This window comes from Balaenoptera borealis (genome assembly GCF_965194805.1).
Source record: "Balaenoptera borealis genome assembly, chromosome: 16".
In the NCBI taxonomy this organism is placed as follows: Eukaryota; Metazoa; Chordata; class Mammalia; order Artiodactyla; family Balaenopteridae; genus Balaenoptera; species Balaenoptera borealis.
The window spans coordinates 56,414,173-56,429,765 of record NC_138872.1 but is presented as its reverse complement, the minus strand read 5'-3'; the positions used below and the strand labels follow the sequence as shown (position 1 = coordinate 56,429,765).

At 43.2% G+C, this 15,593-nt stretch overlaps 1 protein-coding gene across 46 annotated transcripts in view; it reads right to left on the bottom strand.

Moving 5' to 3' along the window:
• Positions 1-15,593, bottom strand: part of RBFOX1 (RNA binding fox-1 homolog 1) — a 2,204,510-nt gene that overhangs the window by 127,559 nt on the left and 2,061,358 nt on the right. For all 46 annotated transcript variants that reach the window (XR_014236073.1, XR_014236074.1, XM_082362282.1 and 43 more), the window contains one exon: positions 3,401-3,544. Coding sequence is in view for 44 of the 46 variants with exons in the window: in XM_082362282.1 (XP_082218408.1) it covers positions 3,401-3,544 (144 nt within the window). In the remaining 2 variants the exon portion in view is untranslated. The remainder of the gene's footprint in view (positions 1-3,400; positions 3,545-15,593) is intronic.

Sequence of the window (15,593 nt, the reverse complement as noted above, 5' to 3'; positions counted from 1 at the left end):
TTTTCTTTTCTAATGAAAGCTTCTTTTGCATGTTCTGAAAGTCATGTAATCTGTGTCTGGTGACAATAGAGAATTCAGTGGATCATATTCATGCCCAAAAGGCCTGTATTTTGATAACGAAAGCAAGGCTGTGACCTTGACAAGGGAGTGGTAAAATCTGAAGCCAGTACTCACTGAGTAGCTGTTTCTGAAGACAATTCTAGAATGAAATGCCTTGTATCAGAGGTCTGGTCTGAATGCTTACTATTAAATATTAGGTTAAATTGAGCTTTTTATTCAAGAGCAAGACATTGTGATTAATTTGGTGGAAATCCATACGTTGCTTTCATGGGTTCATTGAAAATTCAAACGGAACGGAAACGCATGCTCTGACATGGGCAAGAAGTAGGTAGCTGGGGCCAGAACCAACATCCCTTCCAGTGAAACATCCAGAACCAAGGCCCCTGATAATATCAGAGATCCCATTCACTCACACGCCAACTGGTGTTTTAAAAAGACTCTGGCTTCTGCTTTGGATGTTGTGGCCACATCATTTTTTGACCAAGGAATGTTCCATCTAAAAAAGAAAAAAAACCCCAGGAAATCTAAGATGACCTAGATGATTTAATGCCAAACACTGGAACAAATTTATCCGAAAGAGGAGGAAGTAAAGAATATAAAGCGAATCGTGAAAGAAGGGAAACCAGGATTCTGACAAAGAGACACTAAAGCCACACGTTAAAAATAAAATGTTGAGGCACCTGCGGTAACCATTAGGCCTGCAGGGGTTGCAAGCTTCACGGCTGAATTGTTCATGGTTACAGAAGTTGTTCTAAACACTGCCAGATTTTAGGCAGTTTGAAAAAGGAGGCTGTTTTTTCCATTGGGTTTTGGTTTTGGTTTGAAATCCCCATGGCCATATTGAACAAAAGAGACCAAGAAGAAAAATGCAAAAATCTTTGTGAGGGTTTTTCTCTGCCATCTCACTCCTTGTAGCCCCTGCCACAGTGAGGGGACCAGGGCAAAACATAGCAACAAAAGGAGAGATGACATCTCATGTCTCAATGACTTGGAAAACACCTGATTGGGATTAAAATGTAATTTCTTAGAGTAACTATGAACTGAAAGAGGAAACCACGTTTAATTCTCTCAACTGGAGTGGAGGAGCCAATCAGAATGTTTACAGATGCCTTTTCATGTGATTCATGCCGCTAAATGTATCACATAACCAGATGGGTTTGCCGCCACCCATGTTTGGCCAGGAAGGATAGATTTTTGCAGTATTAAAATTCCATGGCTTCAAAATGGTGGTTGTAAACCAAGGAGGTCTAAGAGTTATTGCAGAGTCCAGGAATCCGTAGGTCCCCGATGATTTTTATGGACAAAACCCACGAAAAAGTCTTGCATACTTTAAAAACTGGACAGAGAGGCAGTTTGTGATGAACAGAATTAATTTCGGAAGTACTGAATGCTGCATTTTCTGAACAGATAGATAGATCCTAAGTGCGGCTATCATCTTGTCAAATCGACATCTTGTCAGTTGCTTGAAAATTTTGACTTACAAAAAGTAGCTCTGAAACTAGTAGATTTTGATCAAGGTTTGACAACCGGTAGCACGATCCATCTTTTGGCAAGACTTCGCTCTATGCCACCTGTTCTACCCTGAAAAGAATAGAGAGGCTCAGGTATTCACACAAGCAGGATCTCTTCTTGGGAGTCTAGCTGTGAATATTTCAAATACCTTAGCAGTGTAGCCCTCTGGTAACGTTCAAGATAACAAAGAAGACCAGCGAGGACAGAGCATCCTCAGGGGTGGGAGTTAGGGTGTGTTGCAATGAGTGACACCAGAAAAGAGCACAGGATGGCCATTAAGAGGACCAAATTCAAAGCCAGCATCCCAGTGACACTTGATGAATTAAGACACATTGAAGAGCAAGACAACTTCTGAACCTGACGTGGCAAAAGGGATCTAATTCTTCTGGCTGTTGATCATTCAAACCTGGTCTCACTGCTTTACACACACTTAACCTTGGCTTTAACTTTGAATGTTCTGCACTTTTCAAAGTCATCTTTGACCTGAAAGTGCCCGAGGGTATCTCTGCTCTGCAAGAGTTAGAGGGCTCAACTCAAGGTTATTACCAAATGAGAGAGATAAAAGAGCAGAAGTTGACCTTTTCCACTGAAATGTCAGGATTCAAGGCTGGGTATCTTAAATATGAGGACGCTTCTTTTGCTTTTGTGTCAGATGCATACTTGATAAACATCATGCATGTTAAAGAAAATGTGCATGCTAACCCCACCAGTGTGGAGTGATGACACAGAGCTCGCCTTTTCACATGGGGAAGGAGATCTAGTTGGCTCAGAGCTAGGCATTAAAGTTGAGCCTCTTCTTATTCCTTGTGTAATATCTGCATCCACCCAAAAGCTTTTAGAAGGGGAATCTCTAGGCCGCCAACCTCTCCTCTAAGTCATATGTTAAGGACGTAGTTTTGTTCACTGAATCCACAGACACTTCCCACCAATGCTGGGCTGTCATAGACAAATAGACTGACTGCATTTGCAAAAATGAATACTATTCAAGTCCTGTCATAGCTTTGTCCTTTGGTGGAACACTGAGTCCAAAGAAATGGCAAACTCATCCCTTCCCGAGGAGGATGGTGCAAATATCGTCCAGAAAAAGAATCAGGGTCACAATGTTCCATGAGCAAGCAACCCTATCATTTCTTTTCTCTGGGTTGGTGGTGGCTTCTGCCCTGCTCTGTGTTCCACCGTGGTGCCTGGGCAAGGCTGTCATTTGTGGCATATGACATCACAGTCAAAATCTCTGAATCCTCACCATGGATTCTGGGAGAATGTACATTGCAGGATGCATGTCAGACTCAGAAATCTGTAGTGGTTTTGTTTTGCTTTAGTGAAGCTTTATGCAGAACGAATTATTCTCAACTTCCTCTGAAATCTAGATGCTCAGTGCCTGGGAAAGAGTAAGGTCTGCAGAAATATGTCATGAGTCACTCTTCCCAATAATTTGGCAATTGCAAGAGCAAGAAAAACCAAGGTGGATCATCATGGTTATTTTAGTCATGACATGGGGTCTCGGGCCACTCGACGGGGGATCATCAATGGGCTTGTTGCAACCATGTGTTATCTGGGAGCCCATTTTCCATTTGACATTCAAATTACTAATTAGAAGAAGTACCATTGGTCCAAGTGGAAACCTGGTGAACATATGCAAAGAAATTTATACTAAAATCATAGAGATCCTGGCCCCAAGATACCCACAGACTAGGATCTAAAATGCCTTTTTTTCCCCAGCCATGTAAACACCTCACCTTCGTATTATGAACACCAAGAACTTACCTGAGGAGGGAAGGACTCTGGGGATCCCAGAGCGGGCACTGCAGAGGAGAAAGGCAGTACTTACGCCAAACATTTGTCGGAGGTCGGGATCCCGGAACCTGAAGGGGATGTTGGAGACGTGCAGCCTCTTGGGCTGGGACTTGTTTTCCGTATTTTCGGAAGGTTGTGTCTGGGGCTGACCATCCGTGGGCGCCGCATCATCTGTCTGCTAAAAGAACAAGAGGAAAGCAAAGAGGATTTGAGTGGACCCGAATGTTCTTTCCAGTGTGCTTTTGCTTCCCCTAAATGGTAGGAAAATGCCAGAACAAAGGAATAAGGACAGGAAGAAACTGCTGAGTCATTCATTCATTCATCCAACAAATATTTATTGAACATCCACTGAGCGCCCATCACGGATCCAGGATTCAGCAGCGAGCAAAACAACAAAGATCGTTACTGTCATGGATCCTAATTCACACAGGGGAAGACAGACAATAAACTCATTAAGGAAATACAGAGCTGGCAGAAGGAGATAAGCACTATGGGGATAAAGCAAGGGGAGGGGCCCGCTGGTACTGGGGTGCAGCGAGTTCTCATAGATAATTAGAGAAAACCTCATCTAGAAAAGGAGAATACTCATTAAAGGTATCCCTTCATCAAGGCTATTCAAAAATCTGAAAATACACCTGCATAATTGTTGAGGCCATACAGATAAAAATATTAGGAAATCTCCTAAAACATTTGAAAAGCCTGTTTGGTGTTCTGAAGTCCAAGTAACCATCTGCTGGACTTAAATTTTATTTTTTACGGTTTTCATTTTTCATTTCTTGATTGTGCAGACCTGTGCTGTTCATTATGGTTGACCCCCTGTGGCTCTTTAAAGTGAAATGGACTAAGATTAAGTAAAATGGGAAATCCAGTGCCTTCCTTGCACTAGCCACATTTAGCATGCTCAGTAGCCACACGTGGCTGCTGGTTTCCATGTCGGACAATGCAGATATAGAACATCTATATCTAGCAAGTTCTGTTGGCCTAAGTTGGTGTAGACAATGTTACATTATTAGCATAACTCATTACTCTGCCTCCCACTCTACCCCATCCCCCAAGTAAAAGCCTGGATAGTATGATATCACATTGACACCCCTATACAGGCAGGAACCAGGAGAAAAGCCACTTTAACATTTGATTTAATCATATAGGCCATTCCCATACTCTCAGTTCTAGAGTTTTAACATTTCAGAGATGCTTCATTTCTAGATACTTTCTCTGCAATTAGCATGTACTGCCTCTAGGTGGCAGTAGATGCCACCTACATCAGATAACTGGCTTCACTAAAACAATGATGGAAAACCCATGCAAGAAGCCCATCAAATTTACCAGCAAGGGACTGTCCCCACTTACTCATAAGCAATTTAGAAGCATTTACCTGGGACAAAACTATCAATGCAGGCAGCTAGGTGTAAAATAATACAGACAATCTTACCAACTGACATATGTATATATAAAGCCAAAATAACATGGGCATAATTAGTGACTTTCTTGTCAACCCTTGTATTTACTGACAGATTTCGCTGGCAACTCCTTCCTAACACACCCTAAATTGTATCTGGAAGTCAAGACCTTCTGGTGGTTGCCATACTACTCTTCCAAGCTCCTTTGGTAGTCAAAGCCCTACCAGCTAACTTTCTTCAACTTTCAAGGGCCCTGTCATGAAGATAATGTACCTGGTCATTTTGCCGACGCTGTTGGATTGAATAAAGAGGATGGTGATCGTTTTCTAATCTGGAAAATGAGCAGTAACAATGGTGCACACCTTATAAGGTTCTGTGACGACTGAACATGGTAACACATGATGCCAACTTGGCAGAGTTCTCGGCACACAATACAGTCAATAAATGGGAGGTAAGGCATTTTTTAGACTGGAGGTGATTTTTACAAAAATGTCAAAGGACACGTGCAAAAAGCCTTTCAGGAAACATGAAGGAAAGGTTCTCACACGCTTATTAAACACATCTTTCCTGAGCAACTACTATCCCCTGGACACTTAAGTTCATCCTCCAAAGCATATGCAGTCTCCAGTTTAGTGGAAGAGAAAGAGGTAGAAAAAGACAATTGTAATACAGACTATTGAGAGCAGGGGTCAGAATGAATCACAGGGGGCTGAGTAAACTTAAATCAGGGACACACCACAAGCTTGCCGATTCTGGAGGTTACATTTTCAGTGGGAGATGTTTAAGAGAAAAGGTAAAGGGGACCAATGCTGTACCAGCAGAGGGCAAAGCATGTGGCAGGATGCAGAGAGGTGAATCGTGTTCTGGATTCGGGGGAACTACATGTGGACCTTCGTGTCACTAGTTGGAGGGCGTGTGTATGAAGGGTGGGCGGGAGAATACACTGTAGAGGGAGGCAGGGGTTGGACCATGAAGAACCCTGGGTGCAGACCAAGAGGATACATTTCATCCTAAACACTAGGAGGAGACACTTAAGGATCATAGCAGGGGTGTGACATGGCCAGCGTGAGATACAAGCTGAGCCATGGGAGATGAACGATAAATGTCTCTTTCCTGGCTGGCTGACTCACCAACTGAATGGGTGAATGCATTACGAGTATATGAAGAAATGAATGCATGAAGGAGTGAACCATCAGCTTTGCCACCTTCAAGTGACAGTCGAAGAACAATATTATAACACTGAGACCCAGAGCAGGGACTGTATTTTCTCTGCTGGTAATATGAGGTCTGGCGACATACCCATGAGATAGATGGAAATGACTTTGCATCATGAGACTGTCACTTTCAGAGGGGTCAGGGGTCTTAACTACGCCAACAAAAAACTTCTCTAAGTTTGCAGAAGCAGCAGCTCAGCCCCCATGCTTTCAAGCCCACTTTTTCCCTCCTGTTAGAAGTTGCTGTTCAAATGCAAATTAAAACCAGCTCCTTCTCCTCCCAAGAAGGAAACTTAGATTTGGATTTGTGTATATCTGCTGGATATTTCAGCTTAAGAAACCTAATTAGGAATTACAGAGATTATGATTAAACATATTAAATGATTAATAGCATTATGCTGCTCATGTGAAAATGAAAATTAATCATCTTTAGTCAAACAGGATTTTGGAGAAATCTTTGCGTTGTTTCCTTTGATAAAAACATACACCGCTCAATTAATCATTGTGTAGCGTGTGCAAATATACAAATGCTCGTAAATGGTTGCGTCGGAATACCTGTGTGTTAAAAGTAATTTCAAAGATAACACGGAAAAAGAAAAACTCAACCAAAAATACTTCAGACATCATAGGGGAATGGAAAGGAAAGGGACGAGGAGGAATGTCAGGATCCAGAGGTTGAAAAAGAAAAATTGAAAAAAAAAAATCTTTTAGATTGAGCATGCTTGCTTCTGTGGTGTGATGTAACACAAGACGGGGCTTTGATGAGGACCAAATGCAGTAGGAGGTGAACAAAAAAAGCTACGACAGAGCCTCAATCACGCTAGGAGTCAGAGCTACAGGAATGACCCTTACTGACCCACATCTTGAGTATTTCAGGCTGTGAGATTTCCTTTTTGTTGGGAACTTTCAGGGAAAACATATTCAGAACATATTCAGTGTTTTATCTCTCTCTATTAGTTTCCTAAGAAATTACCAAAACTCTGGTGACTTAAGGCAACAGAAATTGATTCTCTCCCAGTTGCCAGAAATGTACAATAAAGGTGCCATCGGGGCCACGTTCCATCTGGAGGCTTCCAGGAGAAATCCTTCCTTGTTCTTCCAGCTGCTGGCGCCTCTTGGCTCAGCGGAGCTGCACTGCTCCAATCTCTCGTCTTCGTTCGGCCTTCTTCCCTCTGCATGTCTGAGACTCATCTCCCTCTGCCTTTTTCTTCTTACAAGGACATTAGTCATTGGATTTAGAGCTCACCCTAAATTGAGTATGATCTGGTCTTGGAATCCTTAACTTAATTACATCTGCAAAGACCTTTTTTTTTCTTTTTTTCCAAATAAGGTCACATTCCCAGGTTTACGAAGATCAGAACATAGACATATTTTTTGAAGGCCATCATTCAACTCACCAAGACCCCTGCTAAGCAAACAGACCAGAAATGCATGGAGAATGAGTAATTGTTATCAAGGTGTGGTTGTACTTTTTACCAGTTCTGGGGGCATGGGGCTCTCAAAAGGGTTGGCCTCAACCCAGGTTCAGAAGAAGGGAGAATGTCCCTACTAGAGGTGCCCCCAGGCTCTCATCCATCACACTGGTCACTCTGATGAGTTCCTTAAAATGAGAAGAGACTTGAGTCTTCCCTTCAAACGCTGGGCTCCAAGACCCCCTTTCTGCACCTGCTTCTGGATGCACTGACACGCTTCAGCCGGGCTGAGAAGCGTTCCTTCAGCCTCCAGAAAGGCCACCAGCACTTGCAAGATGAAGACCTGCCTGCAGGTTCCCTGCACAGATGGATAAGCGTCCCTGAGAACTCCGCTGAAGCTTATGGCAAAAGCACAGGGCACAATGTCTAAAGACAAAAATAATGTGAAAAAGCTACACAACTTACTAAAAGAATGAAACATCTAGAATGTGTCTTGCTGAAAGGCAGGGTCTACCTGGTTTGCAATTACATTCCCCAAGGCTTGTGCATGCCAAGGTTTAGTGGGAATTAATCGTTGAAAGAAGAACTCTTGATTTATCCATGTCTGAGTTTTTTTCTTTGAAAGTCATCTTGGCTCTAAAGTGGGAACCAACTGAATTAGAAATGTACCTCGTAAACCACATTTGGAAGATCAGGAGGTGGAACATAAAAACGAAGCAAATTCATACTGGTCCACTCGCTCAGAGACTGAAGGAAATTGAGACAAGTAAGGATGTGAGAGCTGTAAGCAGAATGGCCAGGGCACCATCCGTCTCAGAACCCTCCCATCCAGACCCTCACCTTGGTCTAGGAGACACAGCCCTAACCCCCTTGCTTCCTACCGCTCCCCTGTCTTGTTCACGGGCCTCTTTGCTCTCCCTTCAACATACTCAACACACACCTCCTTAGTCTTTGCACCTGTTTGTTAGTCCCTTTGCCTGGATATTTCTCTCCCCAGATGCCTGTGTAGCTTGCCCCCTCTTGCCAGTCAGGTCTCTGCCCAGATATCACCCGTCGGAGAAGTCTTCCCTGGCCCCATCATCTAAAACAGCCACAACACAGAAAACTAAAAATAGAATTACCATATGATCCAAAAGTCCCACTCCTGGGCATACACCCAGACAAAACTCTAATTCAGAAAGAATGCACCCCTATGTTCATAGCAGCACAGTTCACAATAGCTAAGACATGGAAACAACCTAAATGTCCATCAATAGATGAACAGATAAGGGCTTCCCTGGTGGCGCAGTGGTTGAGAATCTGCCTGCCAATGCAGGGGACACGGGTTCGAGCCCTGGTCTGGGAAGATCCCACATGCCGCAGAGCAACTAAGCCCGTGAGCCACAACTACTGAGCCTGCGCGTCTGGAGCCTGTGTTCCGCAACGGGAGAGGCCGCGACAGTGAGAGGCCCGCGCACCGCAATGAAGAGTGGCCCCCGCTCGCCGCAACTGGAGAAAGCCCTCGCACAGAAATGAAGACCCAACACAGCCAAAAATAAATAAATAAATTAATTAATTAAAAAAAAAAATAGATGAACAGATAAAGAAGATGTGGTATATATATATACAATGGAATACTACTCAGCCATAAAAAAGAATGAAATAATACTATTTGCAGCAACATGGATGGAAATAGAGATTATCATACTAAGTGAAGTTAGTCAGAAAGAGAAAGACAAATACCATATGATATCACTTATATATGGAATCTAAAATATGACCCAAAGGAACCTATCTGTGAAACAGAAACAGACTCACGGACATAGAGAACAGACTTGTGGTTGTCAAGGGGAAGGGGGTTGGGGGAGGGATGAAGTGTGAGTTTGGGATTAGCAGATGCAAACTATTACATATAGGATGGATAAACAACAAGGTCCCACTGTACAGCACAGGGAACTGTATTCAATATCCTGTGATAAACCATAATGGAAAAGAATATGAAAAATAATGTATATATATGTATAACTGAATCACTTTACTGTATAGCAGAAATTAACACAACATGGTGGATCAACTACGATAAAACATTTATAAATAAATAAATAAATAAATAAAACAGCTGCATCAGCATCTCCTCCCTTCATGCCCATTGATTTGTTTTTTCACAGCACACATCACTTCTTACCTTTACATTATATGCTTCTGTTAATCTCTATAGTCTGTCTTCTCCACCAGAATGCACAGTCCATGAGAGTAGAGACCGCAGAACCTCTATTCACTTTTTATCCCTAACCTCCTAGAACAGAGTTTCTCAATAACAGAAACGTTGACATTTGGGCCTGTTTAATTCTTTGACGTGGTGACCACCCCGTGCATCGTGAGGTTCAGTAGCACCCCAGGCCTCCGCCCACTTGAGTTGAGACAGCTGAAAATATCTTCTGGGGTTCAAATGTCCCAGGGGGAGCAAAATTGCATGAATTGAAACCGTTGACCTAGCATAGGTGGTAAATTCTCAGTAAATATCTGTAACGTAAATGAATAGGCCTGGTTTTGCCATGAGGGAGCTGCATGAATGCTAACTTCATGTCTCTGGGTCTTAGTTTGCATGTGCATAAAGAAATAAATGTATATCTGTCCTGGATCCTTTAGAGTGGGGTCATGAAATCAAAGTCCCGTGAATAAACAGGGGATCATTACCATCCTTATTAGGAGCAGGATTAATAACCATCAGCTTTTGTTCTTTATTTCTCAGGCCCACAGCTGCCGATGACTCTGCGATGCAGAGCCCTCCTCATCACGCGGGAGAGCTTGCAGGACCCTGTGTGGATGCAACGTCCGTTAACCTCAAGAGGTGCATGTCCAGGCAGCTCTTGGCAAGAGGTTCCCAAATCAGCTCACTAGAACAGCAAAGCCAGCTTCTGCTCTGGCCCAGTTCGAAGGCCCTGTTAGGAGGCAGGATGAGTGCCACAGAATTTTTCCTAATAAACAAACTCCCCAGATATTGGCGCAGGTTATAAATGTTAAGAAAACACCACCAGCACTTTAATCTCCTAAAGATCACTTAGTGCTTCCACAAAAACCTTAATAAAGAACCGCGGGGCTCCCTCTGCTATAATCTTTCCTAATTCAATGAATAGCTCTGAGCAACCTAAGGCTAATCCTGGTGAAATTGGATTTTGATATCGACCAATCCAGGGATGACTGCTGGAGAGAATACGCACGGTTGTGCAGAAGTCTGCGCCTTTCAGATCCTGGCCCCGCCCCACGCTCTGCTGAGTTCACCTGTGGACCATATTTTGGGGATGACCAGGCTGTAGAATCACAGACCAAGGGCTTTTGCAGCTGGAAATCTCTGAGTTCAAACTCTGTTCCATCATTTACTATTCCAGCTCCTTAAATTCTTCTGAGCCTCAGTTTCCTCAGCTGCAAGTAGGGATAAAAGAGTTGCCTGTAGTCCCAGGTCATTGGAAGTAACGTAGGTGACCACCACAAGGATGCATAAGTAAAATGTGGCAAAGTTGTCAGCAGAAATTTGAATTCAGAGAGAAAGGAGAGATTTGGAAGCACAGCATGGAGTGTGTGTATGGGGGAGGGGGGGCAAGGATGATAAATAAACAGGAACTGTACCAAAGTATACTTGATGAAGGCAAGCCGAGGGTGCCACTCCCAAACGTGCCTTTCTGCCACAAGGATTATTGGGGGAAACAGCAGGCATAGGAGAAGCTCTGAATATAGAGTAGAAGTTACCCTTTTTGTAAGAGACGTTTACATTTATAAGGGAACTCTCCATTTGTAAGGGTGTCTCCCTCTAGGTACAGGGGAGAGACGGATAACTAAATCTCTAGAAACTCTTAGCAATGGGAAGGTGACAACTTAAATCTGCATCACAACCACGCCCTCGTTTACTGAGTTTTTCCTCATAACCCCCCAGACTGGCTCCCATTCCCAACATCTCCTTTTGTCTTGAGCTGGAGATAGTATCTAAGGTGGTGGCTTGGACCATTTTGGGGCGTTGCTCAGGTTCCCTGGGTCTCTCCTACGTGCACAGGAGGCGTACGTGTCATTATTATTATTAAACTTCTGTTTGTTTTTCTCCTGTGAACCTTTCATTGCAGGGGGGGGGGGTCTCAGCCAAGAACCTAGAAGGGTAAAATTATTTTTCCTGCCCTACGTGACAAAAATGAAAACGCATATGCTGACAACATAGCACTAGTTCAAGGTCGGTGATCAAGCACTTTAGGGCAGCCCTGTCCAACAAAATAAAACAGGAGCCACAGAGGTAATTTAAACATTTCCAGAAGCCATTTGTCAAAAAAGTAAAAAGAAACACGTGACGTTAATTAAGAACATATTTGTTTAACCCCCCTGAATAAAAATATTACTTCAATTCATAAACAATGTAAGTGATATTTTACATTTTTTTAACTCAATCTTCTAAATCTTGTGTATAATTTGTACTTAAGCTCATCATCTCAATATGGACACTAAGTTTTCATTGGAAATGCCTGAGCTGTATTTAGGCTTTGAAAGATTGATGGTTGACTATTCAAGACGCTCAAAACATACCTAAATGGATTCGAATCACTGAATCAAGTATCAGTGTTTGCACTAAATTACAGTTGAATCAAAATAAAGATTCAGTTCCACAGTCATACCATCCACATTTCAAGGGCTCAAGGGATACCCATGGCAGGCAGAGTGAGGGCCCGTTAGAAGTGTTACTATCCTAATCCCTAGAACCTGTGACTATGTTACTTTATATGACAAAGGGGAATGAAGGCTACAGACGGATTTAACATTGCTAATCAGCTGACCTTAAAACAGGGAAATGATGCTGGATTATCTAGTGGGTCCAGTGTACCTACAAGGGTCTTAAAAGTGGAAGCAGGAAGCAGAACAGCCAGCGACAACGACTCCACCCCCCATCGCTGGCTTTGAACTTGGAGGAAGCAGGTCATGAGCCAAAGAATGAGGGTGACCTCCAGGGGTCAGAAAAGGAAAGGAAAGGGATCCTATCCAGAGCCTACAGAAAAAAAATGTAATCCTGAAGACACCTTGCTTTTAGCCTGGTGAGACCTATGCCAGACTTCTGACCCCAAACTATAAGATAAATAAATTTTTGTTGTTTAAGTCACTGAGTTTGTGGTACTTTGTTAGGGCAGCAACAGAAAGATAATGCATCTCCTACTTAAAAAGCATAGCTACAGAACATTTCCATCATTGCAGAAAGTTCTGCTGGACAACACTGCTTTAGAGCAATGGTGTCTTGGGGGGATGGGAGTGGAAATGGGTTTAAAAGGGAAGAAAGTAGGAAAAGAAAGAGAAAGGAAATGTCTTCTTTAGGGCACTGGTGATGGGACGCTTCAAAAGGAGGAATGTGATAATTTGAGAGTCAACTCTCCGTGGCTGTGTTTTCAATAAAAATATTTTTAAAACATGAAATAAATTTGGGGTAATCATAGCTTCCTCATGTGGTACTGCAAGAATTAAATATGCACCACATATATAGGGGTATGCTTCCTCATGCAGTTGGTCCTACCAATGGCAGCTGTTAACGTTTGTTGCTATCATTATCATTATTATTATTGTTACTGGGGATACATCTCTTCACTTTGTAGATAAATGTTTCTTAACCTATTTCTGGGTTCTTAGACACACTAGGGTTTTATGAAAGCTATGGACCTACCAGACACACTAAGGGTTTTATGAAAGCTATGGACCTACTGCCTGGGGGGAAAATGCACATACACCTGAACTTTGCATACAATTTCAGAAGTTCACAAACACCCGGAAGGATACAGTTGACATCCATGGACCCTGGGTAAGGACCACTACTGTGGAAGGGCATTCACCTCCCCTCTACCCTGAGTTGAGACATTGGATGCTGAGACCACCACCCATGGGTCACTTATAAGCTAACTGTGGACCTGGCTAAAGGGTCTGAGATAGAGCATTGAAAATAGAACTGTGCTGAGATCCTACTGTGAGTTGGGTATCTTTCTAGATGCTTTTCATACCTTATCCCACTGAATCACCATAAGGCCATGAGGCTCAGAGAGGTTAAGTGACTTGTCCAAAGTCGCACAGCTAGGAGATGGCAGAGCCAGAATTAAACCTAGGATATCTAATTTCATATCCTGGACTCTTTTGCCCCCTCCCCACCACGGCCTCTCAAAGTCAAGGTGAAGATGCTTTGCAAAGTCCAAAGACAGCCAATTCCTAGAAAGCAACTGCAGGGCACTCGTACAGAGGAATAAAGATTCAATGAAGTTCTAACTGCTTGGGCTTTAGGTCTGGGCTGGAACCAGAGTGATAAGCTCTGTGAACAGGGCCTTATCACAACCAACCAACCCAAAAGCAAACAAAACCAGTCTGCTTCAGACGCCTCCTCTGAGCTCTTAGACACCTTGTGTTCCTCTCTGTTCAGCCTTTATTAACCATAGCTTTTGAAAAAAAATCAGTTTACTTACCTCTCTGTCTTAATAGAATATTAACATCCCAAAGACAAACACTATATCAAATGCATCTTTGAAGCCCTTTACCACATCCCATAGTAGGTACTTAGCAAACCTTTATTGCCTCATTCCAGGAAACCTCTCTGGGTCCAGCTTCTTTCTCCATGAGCATCTCCCACTCTGCCAGGAAGGTATCAAAATCCAACACCCAAGACTCAACACTAAGGCAGTACGATCCCCTCCCCAGCCCTGCCCCACTTCCCGGTCAGCCTACTGAATATTCAGCACCTTCCCTCTAGTACCGGCCTGCTCCCCTCCACGCACAAAGCTCTTAACGGCGATAAATAAAAAATGTACTTTTGAATAGCCAGATGCTTCTCCCTCCTCCACCAGTCAAGTTATTTCTCAGAGAGAAAAGCTTCTGAGTGTCTTCAAGGCATTATTTAAGTTGACAATATTATGTGAGCGATGTACTTGGGACCGAGTTGATTTGTGTAACAAACACTTGCCCTGTCTCTTCTTGCAGCCTGAATAGCAGTCTTGATTTAGCCAGGGCTGTCGGGCGCCAAGTGAATTTACAGGATCCACAGTCCCTCTCAGGCTGCAGAGACGAGCAGGGGCAGAGCACGGAGTGGCATAATTCAGTACATTGTGCTATAAGCTCTGAAAATACTATCACGGAGCTCTGCAATATACCTATTTGATTTGATTCGTAAACTTGATAAAAAAGCAATCGAGAAGAGTTCAGGGGGAAAATATATATGTTCTAAGCAAAAATGTAACCATATTGAATGTGTACAAAGGACCAAAGAAAGGAGTGGGGAGGGGAGAAAATCATGCATACTAAATCAACTTCCTACCCTTGCATTAGACAATATTGCACATTCTCCATTTAAAACGAAGCAAGATGGTGCAAAGTGATTTTCCATTAAAAATAATAATCATGGTAAGCTCGGGGAATGTGAATGGAAACCCACATCTTGGGTTCTCTCGCAATCCCACTTCAAAACGGGGCTTGTGCAGATTCACCCAGCTTCCTGCTTTTTCATTTTAGCTCCGTAGGCAAACAAATAAGTTAATCACGCAGCTTTGGATAGAGTTAATGCCTCCTTCTTAACGTGGCTGGGCTGATTCCACAGCTAGGTGACATAGATTTAAGAAATATATCGAATTTCTCTCAATGCAAATAAATTCAATGCTCTGCCAGAATGATGAAATTCCTCGGACAGGAGAAGGGCTGGAGGACAGAGACGGGATGACTCCAAATTCTTTGGCTACTTTTTTAGTCTTTGAAAGAATAGGATGAGCACGCAAGGGCCAAGCATCGAACACATCTGTAAAGGAGATGACCTGTCAAGGTGTCTGTATTAGTCAGCACCAGCTGCTGTAACAAAATATCACAGACTGGGTGGCTGAACCCACAGACATTTACTGCTCATGCTTCTGAAGGCTAGGAAGTCCATGATCAAGGTGCCAGCGTGTTCAGTTTCTAGTGCGAGCTCTCTTTCTGGGTTCTCACCTTCTGGCTGTGTCCCCGCATGGTTGGGGGGGTGGGGAATGACCTCTCAATTCCTCTTCTAAGGATACTTATCTGATCATGAGGATCCCACTGTCATGATCTCATCTAACCCTAATTACTTCCCAAAGCCCCTGTGTCCAAATACCATCACACTGGGGGTTAGGGTTCGAACATACGAATTTGGGGGGTGGGGGGGACCCAATCCAGTCCACAGCAGTGTTTGCAGAGCCTGCAAACACCTAGGAATA